Genomic DNA, 20377 nt, shown 5'->3' with positions numbered 1-20377 from the left:
ATTACCATGTAAAAGGCTGCTCTCCCTCTTTTTTCTAAGCCCCTTTAAGTGAAGTCTCCCCAGAGCCTTCTCTTTTCCAGGCTGAACCCCAACTCTCTCAGCCTGTCCTCACAGGAGAGGCACTCCAGCGCTCCGATCACCTTTATGTCCCTCCTCTGAACTTGCTCCAACAGGTCCATGTCCATCCTGTGCTGGAGACCCCAGGGTTGGATGCAGCACTGCAGGTGGGGTCTCAACAGAGCAGAGGGGCAGAATCCCCTCCCTTGACCTGCCCCTGCTGCTTTGGGTGCAGCCCAGGACATGTTTGCCTTTCTGGGCTGCACACACACTCTTGGCCCATGTGCAGATTTTCATTCACCAGAACCCCCAAGTTCTTCTGTACAGAGCTGCTCTCAATGAGTTATCTCCCAGCCTGTACTCATATCTGGGACTGCTCGAAACCAGCTGCAGCACTTTGCATTTTAACTTCTTGAATTTCATGAGTTTCTTGTGGGCCCTTTCCTCAAGTTTGTCCAGGTCCCTCTGGATAGTTTCACTTCCTTCTGTTGATTCCACTGCACCACTCAGCTTTGTGTCACCTGCAAATGTGCTGAGGGTGCACTCAGTCCCACTGTCTATGTCATTGACAAAGATATTGAACATCATCAGTCCCCAGGACAGAGCCCTCAGGGACATCAGCTTCCATCTGGACAGAGCTGTTGACCACAGCTCTCTGGCTGCATCCATCCAGCTACAGTCCTTATACTCCTCTGTATCACAGCATAAGCCATACTTCTGCAAGCTTTTTTCACTATTTTTCCATCAAGGAGCCACATAAAACTTAGGGGCTGCAGTCTGTAGGATGTCAAGCTCCTGTTATTACACACTGAACATGGCTCAACCCTTGTTGCAGACAGTAAGACAATTAGAGAATCCATTGTGTAGGGAAGATGAAGTTCACATGACATTAAGAGAAGATGATATTTAAGATCCTCACTAAGGTCACCTCTCTTCCCAATAAATTCAGCAGGCAGAGAAATACTACCAACAGATTCAGAGAACAGTGTCAGGGAAGCAATGAGTGACTCACTTCAGACCACAGAGAGCCGAGGTCAGGTATGAGGCTGACCACAGTATAAACTATCACCTGGTACATCAGCCTTGCATGAGCCATGGCTGTGACCAAGGGTAGCCAAACCTCTCTAAGAGCAGCACAAAGCCATGATCTCTCCTCTGTTTGCAAGGAACTCTCAAGTTAAAGAATCCCCCCAAAAGCTGCATCTGGCTTAGATCACAGCACTGCCCTGCTGCCAGCAATACAAACATACAAAATAATGCCTTGCAGAAATGGAAGCCTCGTACTCAGTGGGTGAAGTTTGACAAATTTTGAAAAGCAATGCCTCCACAGAGGCATATTAGCAAAATATTCAGTATATTTAAAAAAAAAAAAGTGCTTGGTACTGAGTGACTGGAAGCAGACTGATGTATCCCTGTAAATATTAATTATTCAAACTGGCTCAGGGCAAGCCTTAGCAAGTTCACATCGTATTTCATTTTTACTCTGTCAATTGAATGTGAATACTATTAGCATTTAATAACAGCTTCTTGAAATTTAAATTGTGTCAGTAAGAGGTCATCTGAAACTGCTCTTCACTTTCAATTCAAAGGAGGAAAGGTAACTAGAAGGACCTGAATTCACTAGGGAGTTGACTCTTTCTGGCAGACATTAAAAACATTAAAAACCTGGTTTTCAGCTATAGTTATACTGATGTAATGCACTGAAGTGACAAAGAAGTGTCTTTGTTATAACAGTAATATGAAGTATACTTACTTATTTCCAATCTTAACCACAAGGTTAGGGTCATCAATGATAGCAGGATTGTCCACAAACTGCTGATATGTTACTGCATGTTCTAAGAACTCTTCTGTGGGGGAAAGAAGTTACATTTGTAAAGCATGCATTTATAGATGCCTGGGATGGGCCAACCTAAACCTCTCAGCACCTCTCACACACATTGGTTTCACCTTCATTACAAGGGTACTGAGATTTAACTGCAATATGGAAGTTGTTCAGAGACTCTCAATCTCACAAGATGAGGGTTTCTTTGTTTCTGGGTGTTTTTCCTTTCAAAATACAAGCTAAAGTGAAAGCTCAGGGGTTGAACTGCGAGGGAGGAAAATCTCCTTTCAGAAAAATTATGTAATTTACAAGTAATTCAGATGAGAGTATGACTCAAATAAATCACAGGATATTTGAAACATTTTAATAAATAGCTTGTGAGCAGCAGTCTGTGGCTTCAGGCTCATATGATTTTGTGACACCACGTTACTGCAGAAAGTGCAAGTGTTAACACATTTATTTTCACTTTATGCCACTGGAAGTTTAAGGCACAAAGTATTGTGATTTATCTAAAAGTTACACCAGAAACTGGAGGGAGGGCAGGAATCAGGCTGAACTTTTCAACTCCTTCTCCTCATGTCCCTATTCATGGGCCACCTTTTTCACTCCTGACACTAACAGCTGTGAGTTTTCTAGCTACATACTGCATTAAGTGGCAAAAGTATTATTAACACTACTGTGATACAAAACACAGCACTATCAGGAAGTAAAAATACCAATAAAATACTTCCAAAACTTTTCATATATAGTGGATTGTTCAAATGTGTTAAAAATCATGAGAGGTTCTAGGAAGTTTATCATTACAGGGCCAGTATTTATTTTCTCACGCCAGTGCTGAGCACAGCCACAGGAGGGCTCTGCAGCCTCAGGCTGGGAAGCTCAAACCCATCCGCCAGCACATGCCTGCAATCCACACAGTCGTCCTGTACCTTTGGTTATCTCTTTGTTCTCAGTAAGGCCTCCGCAGAGAGAAATGGCAATGGAGGGCAAATCCCGGATTCCATCCGAGGTGCTCTCAGCCCCGCTGTCAACGCCCGAGCTCCCGGCAGACTGCGGAGAGTGGCTGGCCGGCCGCGGCCCCACGTCGGCCGTGCTCCTGCTTAGGGCATTATCCCCACTGGAACAGAAAAATCAGCAATTCAGTCTTCATGTGTTCATTCCCAAATTCACTCCATTTAACAAGTACAAGCTTAGGGAATAAAAAAGAAAAAAAAAGAAAAAAAGAAAAACCTTTGTTTAAGTTTTACAGCAAAACAAAACAAAGTAATATAGGCCTCGTGTGCCCTCCAGTATTAGATTGCTTCTACTTACTTGTCTAAACTAGGCATGTATAATTATAGCTTCACTTATTTGTATGAGCTAGGAAAATAAGACAATAAAATGTATAATCTTAATAGACAAAATAATTATACAATAAGCAGAGTTTATACTAGTAGAACTATTCCCACACAGGAACAAGAACAAGCATGTAAGTTTATTATTATATTTATATTAACTATATAAACTGATAGTTAAACCCAAACATATAATAATGTGTATGTTTGTGTATTTATGTGTCATGTATATATAAATAAAATACTCTACATGTAAACTACTAGGATTAAAATTTTTAGAACCAATAAATTATTATACCTACTTAAAATCCGATGAGATCAATATTACAAAGTTCAAGCTCATCAAACTCTGCTTTCCACTTCAGTATTATATGAATGCATTTGAGAAAGAAATTTTCAATCCAACATTTTCCCCATATAACTAATCCTTCTCAGCTTTATTGAAATGCTAATATTACAGCAGCTGAGTTTAAGCAAGTGAAAAAAGAAAAATAAAGTACACAAGCTACTTTAGTTGTTGCTCAATGACTTTCATCAAGTGACTAGAGCATACGTTGAAAGAGAACTATAAATGTTGCAAGAGGCTCCAATAAAGATCAGAACAAGTTGGAAGTTGTCTGTTCAGAGTGCAGTATTTTCATATGTAACTCTGTCATTCATCTTCCAAAACTTATTTTCTCACATTCATATTTATAGGTGAATCAACCACAGTAAATCCATTAGAGCAATAATTAGAACAATAATTTTCTGCTAATACTGTTAACAGTAAGAGATGTTCTTTATGGTAGTAAGTCAGGACAGGGGATAAATATATCCCAAGGCCAACTGCTCTCTCAGGACATGTGAGTAACGCTCACAAACATCAGTGTATATTAGATAACCATCCACAATCAATATATGATGATTAATTGACCAAAACAGAAAACCAGCTGCAAGCACTTTTCTCAGGCTAAAATGCAGCACCTTCCAAAAGTTTTAATATTCCTCTCTAGAAAATTTTACTGCCTTCATCTCTGCTTGAACCCTGAAAAAAGGCATCTTATCTGGCTGGCAATGAAGAGTTTGATCTAAATATGGAAGATTAAAAGAGCTCTTTAAAAAGTAAAAATGTAAGAAAAAGAGTAATACTTTTTGGGGAAATAAAGTGCAGCAACTTCTGGATCCATGTCAGTGAGGTCATCTAAATAGACACCATCAGCACCAAGATGCCGGCTCCGTTTGTCTGTAACAACAGAAGAAATAAGCCTATTAATTCATATTTTCTGAGTAACAACACAGAGCTGTTATTACTGTTCAGCTATTCATTTTAAGACTGAGAAACCAGAAAGTTATAACAGTTTGTGAACTGTATTTGTACAAAATGATACTGCCAAAAATACCAAAAAAAGTAGTTTATATACATTGTTCAAACTATGAATTAACAAAATGGGATGGCAGAGGACTAGTTTTGAGACATGCCAAAGACTCCCTATCCCAGACAAAACCACTGTGAATCAGAATTCAGTGGTCACCAGAGGAAAACAGCAAAAGGAAAACCTTCTAAGTATTTCCATAGGCCTATTATCACAGTATGGCAGTCAGAACATTTAATCTTTGATTAACTAATCTTACACCTCTCCTTGAAAAAGTGAAACAACAGACTAAAATATAGTCACTAACACACTATAACTGGTTCGTTATGGAGACAACTCACTTTAAAGCACATGCAGCTGATGTGTTGTGTGTGCACATGCACCACTGTAGGGCACAACACACCCCTTTTAGGCCTGCCACTAGGACCAACTACTGTCCTCTTGTTGCCAGTAGAGAGATAAGTAACCACTGTAAGGTCAAAAACTAATTTGGATTCATTCTCAAACCCACAACTTCTCACTGTCTCAATTTCCAACACTAAGCATCACAAAAGCAATCAGAAAATCTACACAAGCACTGAATAGTAAGCAGAGAAACACATCATTTTTTGTTTTCAAAGACAGTGGAATGCATGGGGAAGAGGCCAAGAAATTTGTATTTGATTAAAAAGCAGCTGCAAAACTAGGCTTATATAGAGCTTACATAATTATGGAATAATTATAATCAGTGCTCTAAAACAGAACATTTGTAAGCAAATAAATTTCATGTGAAGACTAACACTTGTTCACTTGTTATAAAATACCATGGAAATAGAGCCCAGAAATTAGGATAGATGAACTTATATTTCACATATTCAGGACAGGATATGTACCACATAAAACTGAAAAGCATGTAAAACAAAAGCACCTTATTTTATGGCAAATCTGCTCATTGTGCAAAAGACATACTACAACTCTGCAGTAAAGCAGAGTTTCCACAATTACCAGCCACACACCACTTGGGTGAACCAGCACATCTATAGGCTGCTAATACACAAAAGTGAAATCCCAGAAGCTGTCAAATGGAGCAAGTTTTGTAGTCTTGCTCATATGCACGGAGCTGCAAACAACTTCAGACCTTCAGAATCTTTTAATACATATCTCATGTGAACAGCTTGATGGATAACTTGGGTTTTGAAGGCTTACTCCTTTTCTGATCTGAAAGTGCCTTCAGGCCATGGATTAATTTATATGGCAATAAGATGCTTTATCACCAGGAAATTTGAAGATAAAGTCATGCATATAAAAGTGCAGGATCAACACCTTTACCTTTCTTTCTGGAAGGGGAATCCATCTTGCCAGTCGGCTGGGCTGAGCAAGCTGCAGCTTGCTTTATTTCTTCATTTGCAGGCAATGGCGGTTCAGCTGCTCCTGGCAGCTCTGTCTCTGGCTTATTTGTCTCAGCTGGTAAGGGCTCACTTTCACCAGCAATTGCTGCATCTGCTTGTCCAAGGGCAGGCAGAGGAGACACTGTGTTAAACTCCTCAACAGGAGAACTTTGGATGACCCGAAAGTGAGTGCTTTCAGAAGGATTTACATCTGCCATGCTGAGTTCCTTTGGTTTGAGTAGAGAACTGGCCTGTGAGGAAAAATTAACAGATCACTACAAAGAAAAGCCCTTAAAAAACACAACAGCCAGAGTTTAACCTGTTCTGTTCACTCCAATGAGATCAGACTGCCAGGATGACCAACCAAAGCAGAAAGCCACCACTGAGATAGAGACTACACAAAAGACCTCTCTGCTGTGTTTGTGCAAAATTCATTTGCATCTCGAGGCCAGGAATAATTTGTTCTGCAATGTGCTCTACAGTCTTAATTTTCCATTTACCTGCAAATCCTACCTCTCACCCTGCCTTCCTCTCTTCCTGTGAAAATCCTGGCTTCTTTCCCTTAGAAGGCAAACGTGACAAACAAGAGAAGGTGGTGCAGACTGGAGTCCTTGCAAAATCAAAATGGTCTCAGGCACCAGGACACTGTCTAATCCCCAGATTTCAAATTTAAATCACTTTATAGGATCAATTCCAGATTTCCTCTGAGTGTGGGACAGCAAGTGTTCTTACAGAGGGAAAGAGAGGAGCCGAACTACAGCAGCAGCAGCAGCACAGCTGCTATAACCTTCATGTCATAGCAAACAAACAAACATGAAGTTCAAAGCCAAAGTATGACTCCCAGTTCAGGTATGACAAGATCAGAATAGCTTGGGACATAGACAAGGGACCGCAGAGAGAAAAGCCTCTGGGAGTAAGATTTGCAATACACACCAGGGTGTGTGACTGCTATATGAAAGATCCACCTAAATTTCCTAGCAGGAAACCCTCCATTCTAGACTGCAACTGCCAATTTGGAACTCCTGCATGGACCCAGGCACTTTTATCAGTTCTCTTTGAGAAGACAATCCTGAGATTGATCCTGGTGGGCTGTTCAGGTCCAATACAGCTAGCTATGTACCTTACCCCTTACAATCCTACACAGGACAAAAGCAGAAGATGAAAGTGCTCTTTTCCTCTTAGGAACAAAGTCCTATTTTATTTCCTAAACAGGAGACACCAGGTGGTCCCGGTGACTTCCCAAGTGAAAAGCAGGCAGGGATCTCCTCCCTGGGGATATTAAGCTCAGGAGCAGGGGAGAGGAGGAAGGGGGCCACAGCCAATGGGATACAAGTGAGGAGGGGGTGAGGGGAGAAGTAAATCTGGGGCCATCCATTTCCACAGGGGCTTTTTGGGGGGAGGGAAACACCATGTGATATCAGAGGAGAATCCCATGAGGATTCAAACATACTTATCAGTGCATTAATACAGAACCCAGTGCAAAACAACTAAATAAACTACTTAGTGCAATGCAACAGAAAATAGCTCCCAAATTTCTTGTAATGTACACAGGGAAGAGACTAGTGCAGAGGAGATGAGACACCTGATATATTAAAAGAAGAGGCCAGAGCCCCTCTAAAGAAATTACAAATTCTGGATTCCCACTCTCTTTTTCACTAATTACTAACAGAGAATTAATTACAACAAATTACAATAGTGCCACTATAATTCTGGTGCCATTGCCAGAACATAGAAGTCTTTCTGAACAGGATGTCCACTTCCCTGGCCTGCAAAGCAGCAATTTTTCCTCTTAATGCTGTGTGTAAGCCCATCTCTCCTGCAGCTCTCTGCAGAGAAGCCAGCCTTCAGCAGGAGGTGCCAAACTCTGCACTATCCCAGCCCCCATAGTTGCAGTATTCCACTGAAACCTGACCTCTACCTCTCACACCCTGGAGCACATGCACACTCTAATGTGAATGCTGTGACTCCTCAGGAGCTGTCACAAGGAGCCATCCAGCACCTGACCAGCCTGCAGTGTGGGCAGCTGCCCACAGTTTCTGTGCAGCACTGGAAATAAGGCTGCTGGCTACAGATCCCTCACCTAACTGGGACAAATGGCTCCAGGAGGAGACAGGCACCAAGCCAGTCCTATCAGCCAAGAGAACAGCAAGTCTGCACATCCACAGATACAGAACTGCAGGTGTCTCTGGATACTTTTGTACTGAAGCAGCCCATTTTCATTTCTGTGAATCTGACTGCTAATACCAGGCACATAATTTCCATTTAAGATAATTTATGGATTTCAGTGATTTACCAAAGGACATTGGGTTTGATTTTTTCTGTTTTTTAAGCTACTAATATTTAAAAGACTGGGTCTCAGTTACTTCTTCATTTTCTACTGTATATCATCAGTATTGAGAATATCCATGCCATAAGGTACTTTCCTATACCTCCTATGGAGTAAGATTCAATTACCTTACATAAAACACTCTAATTTTAGGTAAAACCAGGATCCATTTCCTCTTCATCAGTCTGCAGTAGATTAAGCATACAAGCCCTATTAAAGCACAAGAGATCCTAGCAGGAATTCAATAACTTATGTTGGATACCTTTGCAGCCTGGGGTAGCTCTCCCCATGCCCAGTGCATGTGGGGATTATCCTTCAGTCCACTTCTGTCTGTAGGTTTACTGACTAATTCTGAGTCACTTTGAGGAGTAGGAGGACGTGAATCTGATGGGCTAAAGAAAAAACAAACAAAGAATGTTACAAAAGCAAAAGTAACCACAAAGCACTGAGTGCTTTCCAAATTGATGCCCACCAATATAAGGAATTGAAGACTGAAATAATCAAGAGCCAACTGAAGGTATGAAAGCATAGAAAAAATAGTTTAAAAGTTCAAGATCCTCTTACACTGACATTCAGAGGTCTCATCCCCTTTTCAGTAAGTGCTGTCAGAGAAGTAGTATTTGAGAGGCTGAAAGAGATAAATCAAGAACACTGGACCTGATTTCAGGAGGTTTTTCATTTTCTGCATGGTAAAAAGAATGGAGGTAGTGCCAGCAGCAGCAATGAATAATGTATGCAAAGTGCAGAAATTACTCACATCCACAAGACATCTTATCCTGACTAAGTAATACTTTAATCTCAGAAATCCAGTTGACTCCTTTCTAACTCGTTCGGCTCAATCATTGGATGGATGTTTATAAGGAAATAAGCAGGAGAGCTACAGAAAGAATTTGAGCCCTTTCAGCTGAAACATATTCAACAGTTTGTTTTGATAATTACTTGATAATAAATATTTATAAATTAATTAGTGAATTATCAGCTTATAGCACATTTTTAATGTGGTCAAGTCAAGAATGTGATGTCAAGTCAGTCATTAATAAATAATGAATCACTGATTTCAAGGACAGAAGGAAAAATTCAGATTATCTGCTCTGCCTTTCTGCATAACACAGGTCATAGAATCTCCCCCAGAACCTCCGGAACAAAGCTTGCATTTTTTATCTGAGCCGTAACCTGTCTCAGTATACTCATCCAATCCTGATTTAAAAACTAAAAGCAATAAAAGAATCCACACCATTCCTAAATCAAAGGTGTAGATTGAGTTACTTTCATTCTTAAAAACAAAAGGCTTCCATCTCATGAAGTGCCTAACTCCATGCAGTTCAACAAGGCCAAGTGCCTGGCGCTATGCCTGAGACAAGGCAATCCCAATACAGGCTGGGCAGAGAAGGGACTGAGAGCAGCCCTGGGAAGAATTACTTGAGGGTTTTTGTGGACAAAAATCTGAGAGGGTGGTGAGGAACTAGAACAGGTTGCCCAGAGAAGCTATAAACTTCCCATCCCTGAAGACCAGACTGAATGGGGCTCTGAACAACCTGGCCTAGTGGAAGATGTCCCTGCCCATAGCAGGAGGGTTGGAACGAGATAATCTTTAAGGTCCCTTCCAACCTAAATCATTCTGTGATTCTACAGTTCTATGAAAGAGCCAAACTGGAGTGGATATGCAGTATATTCAGAAAATGATAAAGAATAAATCAAACATGAGGAATTTATGTAAAGGTAAAATCACAGAATGGTTTGTAATGTCTTCATTATATCTAGTCCAATCACCCTGCCATGAAACCAGGTTGCTCAAAGCCCCATCCAGCCTGGCCTTGAACACTTCCAGGGATGGGGTATCCACAAATTTTCATGGCAACTTGTTCCAGCGCCTCAACATCTTCACAGTGATGAATTTCTTGCCAGAAGTCCAAGCTTTCAGCTCAAAGCCATTGCTCCTTGTCCTGTCCCTACATGCCTGAGTGAAAAGTTCCTCTCCTTCTTAGCTACTGGAAGGTGTTATGAAGTTTCCCTTTTTCAATGTTCTGTAGAGCCAGCTGGTAGGGAATTCACTGTTCACACCAAAATTACTTCATTCACATCTGAAATAACAGCAACTTAATTATCTACAGTATTCTCTGTTTTCAACTATGCAGTAAAATACACTTTGAATATGGACAGACAATAGGACATTTTAGCTACAGATATTTATGTTACCTAATTAAATTATAAAATTTATACGCCATCTTTTTAGGGCCTAAGAATTTTGATTTCTTATCCGTCCTCAGGGTATAACCTATAATTTGACAGACGAAGGAATCAATACAATGTAATTTTAGAAGTATTTTCAAGCCCTAAGGATTAAAAAATTGCCTAGTGGGTTTTTAAACAATTTCTAAATCTTCCACTTAAAAGTTTGTAGGATTTGCAGTATGTTCCATATTTAGAGGCCATGGAAACCTGGGAAATCAGTAGCCTGAGTACTTCAGAAAATCTCAGTAGGCAATAATGCTCCTACTGCTGCTTTAAGCCAAAAATACCTAGATTTAAGGAAGCCTTGTCACTTCATGTCTTTCTTAACCTGTGCACTACAAACATTTTAACCTCCAAGATACCTATTATTTATCTAGAAAACACTCCAATCTGTCTTTGTTCAGCCCAAGCTCACTTACTCAGACACCCTGAGAGAACAGAGCTATTGCTTCAGCTTGGGTAGAACCTCTGCACTTTGCAGTAAGAAAACAGATTTGGGGTGGAAGAAAACATGGTCTTCTCCATAATTTTCCCTGAAAATACAGTTCCCTTATACACAGCTGAGTGGAGAAGAGCCCAAGCTGTTACTCAGCACTGTGACTTCTAATCTCAGAGACACAATGAAAGTACCAGAAATGCAGCACTCACACATGTGGGTATGTTAAAGCAGCAGAGCTCTGCTCTGTGAAGGTTCTTGCTGCAACTGCTGCCCAATGGTCTGGGTTTGCCTTGGGCTGAACTGTGTCTTGCAGTTCCTGTGTCCTTAAATTAAGCACTGACTCAGCCCAGCTGAAATTGCCTTGCCTTGCCTCAGCACAGATTGCTGAGATACTGCAGATCAAACCAGAGCCACCCATCCTGTCAACAGTACACAAAAAGGAAGGGAAACTTCAGGTATTTAGATCAGCATCTCTGATTCACATCCCACAGATGCTGAATATTTGTATCACAGTCCTATATATTCTTTAACAGCTGTGATTGCACTTAATCTAATCTAATGACAAAGAACAAGGAACATGGCCTGTAGTTGGCAGTTCTGCAGTAACAGACTACAATGATCTTTGTAGTGTTTTGCACTGGAAGCAAAGAGATACCTGAAAAAGCAGCAATATGATCTGAGAAAAAGCCCAGTCTTGTGTGACAAATGGTACCTGTGATAAAAGATGATCAGAAGGAAAGAGGCCTACATCATGCACATGTCACAGCAATGACTGAGAGCCTGTGAAGCACCTCTTAGGTGGCCATAATAGCATTCCTTACTTCACAAAGGGAAAAAAAAATGCTGAAAAACCCACCAAGTATTTCTTATTTCAACAGCTGCAAACACAGAGCCTCAATCAGACAAGTTGCTACAGCACTTGAAATGTCTCTCTAGTCTGTGAGACAGTTGAATTCCAGAACAAAGTTCATGAAGCCATCCAGAGCACAGCACTGCTCCATCCAAACCTGTGCTCCTGCCCTTCCTTGCCATGAGAACATGCTAAGGAGAACAGTTTTGAACATCCCAGGATCTCACTTTGACTTGGTGCTGCAACATGGTCAGGTTAAAGAAGGCAGACCTAGAAGCTGGGAAAACCTCAAGATTATCAATTTTGATACAGCTTTAGGCACCTAGTATGGCAACTATGTTGATATAAGCAATGAGTAATTTAGCCTGATGTATTACTCAAAGCTTTCCCAGCATTAATGGAGAATTGCAGAAGTCATTCTACTACTTTAAATTTTTAACGTTGCTGTGACCTCTCTCCACTGACTTAATGGAGTGAAAGAGCTTGACTGCAGAATCTTGAGACTTCTTGAATTTAACACAGAAAGTCTCTGTATCCACTTTTAGCTCTGTGGAAAAGAGGAATCCTACACTACTGCAAAGGCCTAGAGAGGGTTTTCTTTTGGCACGGGGCTCCTCCCATTACAAGGTTTGCATTTTTTATTGCTCACTTATTCTCTGAGGTTTTTGTTTTGCTTTCAGGAATCTATGCACAAGCAAACAACTCAGGAAAACCATAGGATAAAAATGTCATCAAAATATACACTGATTGTAAAAAGATATGTGGAAATGCCAGTCTTCAGAGGAATGAATTCACTAAGTTCTTCCTTTTGGGGGGTTTTATCATCTTAATAAACTTGATTTTTAACCCAGGCTTTCACTGACATAATTTTGCTTCAGCCATTCTCTTTGAATGGATGGTTCATCAAGGTACTACATGGTTCATCATTACTGCTACTCAATGCACACAAAGAAGCAAGCAGAGAAAGTGGTTTCCAATGTCACTTTCAAATGCCCGGGTTAGCAATAAGTACAGCTATAAATACAACAGCAGTTCACATAGTCTTAATGTGGTAAAAATGCAATAAAGTGTTAAAAGGATTAAAAAGCAGTCCAGAAAAGAGGGAGGACAACTGTTCTACCTGTCCGGAACAGAAAAGTGAGAAGATTGTTGAGGACAAGAGTTAGATAGGCCTCCATCTGCTGGAACAGTGAGGAGAGTGGTTTGCCCTTTACAATCTATAGCCTTACTGGGCAGCAGAGCACGTGGGGGGAAAGACAGACAGGGTGTCATTATATTCACAAGGGCCAATTAACAAACTCTTTGTGTATTAGTTACACAAACGCTGACTTTACATTGAGAGTTTTCAAAACCCAGGGTACTGCAATCAAGAAACAAACAGAACACACAGTTGCAAAAGCCATTGAAAGGGCAGGGTACTGACAAATGCTATCAGCAGCCTGGTGATGCCAATCACATTGAGCTTAACAGGCACTGGACAATGTTTCTTCCAGAATGCAATTCATAGCAGTTCCATTTAGCCATTGCCCTGAAATAATCTCCTCACACTCCCTTCCTCTGCCCCTCAACTACAGAGGCAGGATATTGAGGTAAGACTTGTTAGGACAAGGTCTTGTGAATATTGCTGCACTCCAGCAGTCTGCATGGGGGATGTGGAGCACATGTGCATGGGGCACACACACACACAGACCTAACTGGAACTATAGTGCAATGCATTGAGCAAAAACTTGTCCCTTTTTGACAGACACAAAAAGGGAGGTCCAAACTGCTCTGTTTTGATATGAAAGGTATATGCATGCATACAAATACACACACAGGAAAAAGTGAGCAAATTACTGTATGTGTTCTTTTCACACAGTAAAAATATCATATCTATGTTAAAAGCAACATGAAAAGCTCATTTTCACTTTAAAAAGTCTTATTTTTATATATTAATTCCTATCTGGGAAATTTTTAACAGGATTGCGCTTGGAATACTGAAGACTTATAAACCTACATTCATTGAAGCCCTTACAGGGTGTGTGCATCAGGCAAATATTCAGATTGCACAAAACATTCCTCCTCTCTAGAGTATTTATATGCCAACAGAGACATTAACAGAAAAATATCCTTCAGAATTTATGGACCTGCATTTTTATGTATGCGTTTGCTGTATCCAGGAGAAAGCCAACCCAATGTTTTGGTAGGCTAACTTATTGAAAATATAGAAGTATTCATCTATTAATGGTCACTGACCATGTTTGATATCAAAATCTTTAGTGAGACTTCATATAGTACTTGCACAGAAGACACCAATGGAAAAATTAGAATAAGGGTAATATCTAGAACTGTACTATCAGAAAAAAGTACCTTTTTAGAGGTGACCATTCTCCATCTGAATGAGCGTAAGGTGCAGACTGAGAAAGCACAGAAACTGCAGGAGCCTTTGTGTCAGATACATCATCAACAAACACATCTGGAACAGGGATCCTAAACAGGGAGAAAGAAGTGACATTTAAAAAACATTTGGTTAGTGAATTTTCATATACCTCAGCTAACAAACCCTATGGCAGAGAAAAATTAGTACAACCTGAACTAAAAGGAGATAAAGAAATGTTATCTGATTCAAACCATCTAGTTCACAACACCATAGAGAATTCTTATGTTTTTAATGTCATTTTCATTACTTTAATTACTAACATTCCCAATATCTTTCAAGCCTAAAGCTTTATTTTTCAAGTAACACCTTCATCAGCCATATGTTCTGACTTAGAAATTACTGCTAGAAGGCATGGACTGGAACATTAACCCAGGTTTTCATTACATATCTCAATTCCACTATGATACCTTGAATTGTCCAATGGCTCTTTTTCTTCCTCAGAGCTAATCTCTATGGGAAACATGTCTTCATCTTCTGACGTGTCTCCATGTGTGTCTTCTCTTTTTAAGCTGTCTATTTTATGAGTTGACTTCCTCCTCTTCTTCCTCCTTTTTTTCACAGAGCTACAGACTGGAGATGTTTCAGTAGAAGGCTGGGATCCATGGGCTTGGGGTGGGACTTGTGAGGATGCATTGGTGTCCAGGTTTCGTATCCTGTCTATGGAATTCCTCTTCAGCTGGGATTCCATTAAGGCAGTCCCCTCAGACAGAATGGGAGACGTGGAGAGATGATAAGGAATCACCTCCTGAAAAAGAAAAAATTCAAATCATAAAACATGTTAGCTCTTTCACCACTCATACCAGCAACCTATGCACAAATTACCAAAATTTTAGTCATTTACTCCTCGGAAAAATGACAATGATGTGACATGGATGCTCATTATGCTCCTATGGCATATGGAAATTTTTCCATAGCTGCATCTCCTTAGACAAACCAGAGACAATACTGTTAATACAGCATCCTCTGAGCATCTAATATTGGCATACATAGCATCTAATATTGGTTATGGCATACATTTCTATCCACCTTATGTAAGGTACAGAGCAGAAACAAAATCTTAGTTTAGAACCTAAACATTATGTAAAATACAATTCCCCTTCACAACACAGATGACAGATAGCAGTCAGAAAGGTCAATGGTTTGTAATTAGGTCACACAAACACCCTACTATTCAATCATATATATACATCTCTAGACATTGATGGAAGTATTTCCAGCAGTTTTCAGTCACCAAATAACTTAACACACAAAAATTTTAAAGGTACAGAGATGCACATTCACAAAATCTCACCTGATACTGGTAATATCATACTCAGCACAGAAATTTGAACACTCACCTACTCCAGACAGTGAAAAAAATTATTTGGGATATATGAAGAAAAATGCCTGCAAAAGTTTTTTTACATTACATTACATGTGGACTACTCAAAGTTACTGTGACCATAATTTTTTTGGACCAGTATTTAACCACAGCTCAAGAGCAGACATTCTCATTTAAATATAGCCCCCCATGAATGATAGTTGTGAGATCATGTTTATGAGAAGCACCAGAATTAATGTGGGCACAGATGTTTACAGAGCATGTGCACTTTTACTGGCAGTCTGGGGCATATGTTCAAATTAAAGATTTCTGAAAAAAAAACAGGTCCCTGGACATTAATCTCTTGCAAACAATTTTGAAGCATGTGAACTCTTGTCATTGCCATTTCTGTTCACACATTGGCATACAAATGATTTACTTTTCACTCATGTGAATACCTTCAGCTTTTTCAAATCTCAGAAATTAAAAAAAGCCCTAAAGTAACAGCAAAGCATTAAATTTCCATAGGAGAATATTGTCCAGAAACTTTCAAAACTATTAAATGGATAAAAGCATATTTTTCAACAAGACTGTTAAATCAAAACTGACTCTGAAGAGCCAGCATCAGATTTTTAATGAATTAAAAGTAATTTTCACTCTTACCTGATCATTATCTGTCTCCTGTACAAAAAAGGCCTCCCCATTGTCTCCCAGTTTCATGTGCAAATCTACAGCCTCTCCATTAATTTCTATATCAACCTGGAAAGAAATAAATACATTCCTATATGAAAAGAAAGTTAGTCCTACTGCTGGCACTGGGCAAATGCTTCTCAGGGAAGTGTAGGAAACATTACACTAAACAGGAAATATTGACCTACTCTTTTTCTTTCAGTACTCCTTCACAAAGCAATCAATTACAAAAATGTTTTTCCAACTTGTTCAGCTCATTGATACCTTGCTCCTCTACTCGGAAAGGTTTATAGTCAATACATAAAGTTCTGAATCTTTTTAAATGCAATTCTGAATACTTCATTTGCCAAACAAATCTATTTGCTCCTTAAATTCATAGCTATTTTTTAATTGTGCTAGAAGTACTTATAAATGCAAATTAATATCTTAATATGTTGTCTTAATATGTTGTCTTTCTAATTAATTAAAGAGACTTCTCTTTACAGTATGAGAAACACAAATGAGAAAAATAACTCTATATTCAATTCCTGAATGTAAAATTCCTTCCACACATTTATCACATCACTGTACAGCCCTAACTATCTCTATTTCTTCTCAGGAAGATCTCTCTCTTGACTATAATCATGCTTGCCACTAACTCCATTTTCACTGTAAATTTTTTGGAGACTTGCACAAGTCTACAAGTCTATTTCAGGACACAGCACATCACTGGCACATTAATATCTTTCAGCATTTACCAATTCTAAATATTGGAATTTCTTTCTGATCTAAGTAAGAATTGAACAATGTCCATGTTGACTTTAGGATCTTTCTGCAGAAAATTCTAGCTGCATTAGAACCTAGACTCTACTGAGTGAAAAATTACTTTCTAAAATAATCTGTCACACTGGTAACTTCACATCTGATACACTAGCAGGTCACTCAGATGAGTTACTTTTATTTCAAGATCCTCACTGTTTTTTTTCCAGCTTCAATTAACCTCAAGGTTCTATTATCTGAAAATACTACTTCACTAATATCTCCCTTTTTGGAACTATCATTGAACATGTCATTGAACAAAGAAAGGGGATTTAGTGAGTCACTAATGAAATCTAGTATAGTTTCAAATTAGCACATTTGAAATTTTGCTTTATTAAACATAAATATTACAAATTTCATGGCTAGTTCTAGTTTTTATTATAGTCAAGGTCTTACAAATTATGCTCTGAACTGCAAGAATCAGTAACAACCATTTTAATTGGAGCTTGTCTTAATTCAGGCTCTTTATAAAGGGTGTCTAAAGAAAACCTCAACTAGCAGACCAAAGAACTTCAGTAACTTCCATGCTCTTACAGCTAACTCACAGACAGGACATATAAAAACTGTCACATTTTCTTACCACTTTCTCCCTGGAACGCAGAACTCCCATTTTCCCGAAGCGAACGTGGAAAGGGGAACACTGCAGATTTCCGTCTGGCTGACGTACCACAATTATGTCTATACATCCTGACAGTGTGGCTGGGTTTAGACCCTTATAGAGCTCCTTCACAGTCACAAACACTTGTCCTGCTAACTGCCCAACGTAATTCATGGTTTGGACCTGAAAGGCAAAAGGTGCAACAAATTGGATTTTGATCCCTGCTTTGTATAGTGGAGACATTTAAGAGAGAGAATCCTGCAGTGGGTATTCCCCTGTTTCACAAATTAACAATTTTGCACAGAATGAGAATTTCCCACCTAATTTATTCACAGCATGTTTGTAGAGAGCTATTGAAACACAAAAGGGATTTCTCAAGCCAGAAAATAGTAACAACTTTCAAAAGTTCATTAAAATCAGTTCAATTCAAAACCACTGTCAAACTTTGAGACTCTGAAGCTCAAATGCCTCCAATTATTTCTGAGGAGAAAAACATTACTTCCAGAATAACATCTCCTCCTAACATTTATTGTGGCCTCAACACCAGAAATATTTTTTTTTTGAGTATTTCTACAGGCTTTTAAAGGAAGGGCAAGTGAATAGCTTTGAGCATATCTAATTTTGCACCACACTAAAGGCAAAGTCTGTTTTCTCATCTTACAGCAATTTCTCCCATTAAAAGGTTATTATAATGCATTCAGACATAAGTTATGTATTAAGGTTGAACACTGTTTCCTAATTCAACTTTACTTTTCTTGTTTCAAACAAGCCTTTTCAAACAGTATCTGCAGTTTTATTAAAAATTACACTTATGTTGATGGCTGAAGTGCTTTGCTTTACTTCCCCTGCTCCTACATTTATTTAGCATTTAGTTTGCTGCTTCCACATTATTAATACATGTCCTGTTCAATATATTTAGTTCCCCAGAAATTACTAACATGCATATTTAGACATGTTTAAAAGATAAAAAGTCTTTCAGCGGCTCTCAAAATATGGGTGAATTTAAGCAGATACCTTCCTGAGCAGCATAGGTTTTAAACACTTCCAGTGTCTATTGTTTTCAATATTTTTCCAGCCCCTCTTGCAGATTCCAAGACACTAGTTTCATCCAAGTCATTGTGCACACAGGATAGAGCATAAGACTCACACACAATTCTTTGCTAGGCTGTACTACAGCACCTGGACATCAACAAAAGTAATAGTTGCAGGGCAGGCAATGCAGAAACTCCCTCCCATTGAGGGTGATGAGAACAGAACTGAGCTCAGAGCCTGAGACAGTCACTGCACAGCAGCAGCATCTGCTACAATAGAGACTCTTTCAGCTGTGTCCCTTATAAACAACAAAAAAGATGCATGAGATGCAGTAAAATGGCTCCAAATGTAACTGTGATTTACAGTGATAAACAAAAGACCATTTAAAGAATACCATGAAAGCACTAGAGTAAAAAAATCAGAAATTTAGGAAATGCTACAATTAAGGCAGTTTTCTTCCATGCATTGCTGTTCTAATTAACTAATGTACACCTCTGGTTTTTTTCAAAAGTCCCTCTACTTTGTGTGGACTGAGGCTTTGCTTTCTTCTCTGCTTCTGTTGCAATACACGGGTCAGGACACAAACTGTGCTCCGAAGGAAGAATTATTTATGGTAGTCATCACTGCATTGTCCCTGAAAAGCAACCACGGTTTCCCCATCTGACAATTGTTGAATGAAACCACAAAAAGATGAAGACTAAAACTAGGCACTACCTTTAAAAAAATCTGGTTTTTTTTAATTCTTTTTGTTCCTGATTTTCTAAGTATTCAGTGTACAAGATGCTGTCGTGGTTTAACCCCAGGCAGCAACAAAGCACTGCACAGCTACTCTCTCACAACAATTCCCCATCCTGAGCAGGATGGGTGAGGGAACCAGAAAAGTGAAAGTGATAAACTTCATGGGCTGAAATAAAGACAGTTTAATGGGACAGAAAGGGGAGAAAGTAATAGAAATTGTAATAATAAATTATAATAAAAAGAACAAAGGAATTTCAACATACAGAGCAAGTGATGTCCAGTGCAATTGCTCACCACCCACTGATCAGCTCCCAGCCATTCCACAAGCAGCAGCCCATGGCCAGTTTCCTCCAGTTTATTCTGGGCATGATGGTCTACAGTATGGAATATCACTTTGGCCAGCTGGGATCACCTGCCCTGGCTGTGTCCCCTCACAATTTCTCAAGCTGGCTCCTCCAGCCCTGTCACTGGCAAGGCACAAGCCACCAGAAATCCTTGACACAGTGTAAGCACTGCTCAGCAACACCTAAACCAGCAGTGTGTTACCAACGTTATTCTCATCCTAAATCCCAAACAGCACTATACCAGCTACTAGAAAGAAACCTCTACCTCAGCCAAAACCAGGACAGATGTTTATTAATGGAAGAATAATACCTACATAGTGTTTGGAGAAGTGAGGGCTGTTTCTGCACAGCCCTCAATTCAGGCATCCAGAAAGTGCCACCTACTGAAAAACCAATACACAAAAACTTCATGGCAATTATATTCCTTTCTCCAGCACTGAACTGGAATCAGCACTTCTGGGCTCCTGTTATACACTAGAAACATCACCTTCCTGAATGCAAATCTAGTGACAAGCTGTTTCACAGGGAACAGCACTTGAAACTCACACCACATCCTATGCTGTGTCACAGAACAACAGGCTGGAACAGACCTCTAAAGGTCACCTGGTCCAAACATCTGTCCAAGGCTACCCACAACCTTGGTCCTGCAGAGTCCTCAGTGTCTTCAGGATGGAGACTT

General features: G+C 39.6%; 1 protein-coding gene across 6 annotated transcripts in view; it reads right to left on the bottom strand.

The window, feature by feature from the left end:
- The window catches only part of LPIN1 (lipin 1), an 80769-nt gene that overhangs the window by 21600 nt on the left and 38792 nt on the right, over positions 1-20377 (bottom strand). For all 6 annotated transcript variants that reach the window (XM_063150851.1, XM_063150848.1, XM_063150849.1 and 3 more), the window contains 9 exons: positions 17567-17767; positions 16162-16257; positions 14606-14943; positions 14129-14248; positions 8521-8650; positions 5874-6183; positions 4342-4435; positions 2809-2996; positions 1811-1904 (listed from right to left, as the gene is read on the bottom strand). In XM_063150851.1, coding sequence (XP_063006921.1) covers positions 1811-1904; positions 2809-2996; positions 4342-4435; positions 5874-6183; positions 8521-8650; positions 14129-14248; positions 14606-14943; positions 16162-16257; positions 17567-17767 — 1571 coding nt within the window. The remainder of the gene's footprint in view (positions 1-1810; positions 1905-2808; positions 2997-4341; positions 4436-5873; positions 6184-8520; positions 8651-14128; positions 14249-14605; positions 14944-16161; positions 16258-17566; positions 17768-20377) is intronic.

The sequence above is a fragment of the Melospiza melodia genome, chromosome 3, assembly GCF_035770615.1.
Source record: "Melospiza melodia melodia isolate bMelMel2 chromosome 3, bMelMel2.pri, whole genome shotgun sequence".
Classification (NCBI taxonomy): domain Eukaryota; kingdom Metazoa; phylum Chordata; class Aves; order Passeriformes; family Passerellidae; genus Melospiza; species Melospiza melodia.
Note: the sequence above shows the minus strand (reverse complement) of the source record. Positions and strands in the feature narration are given on the sequence as shown.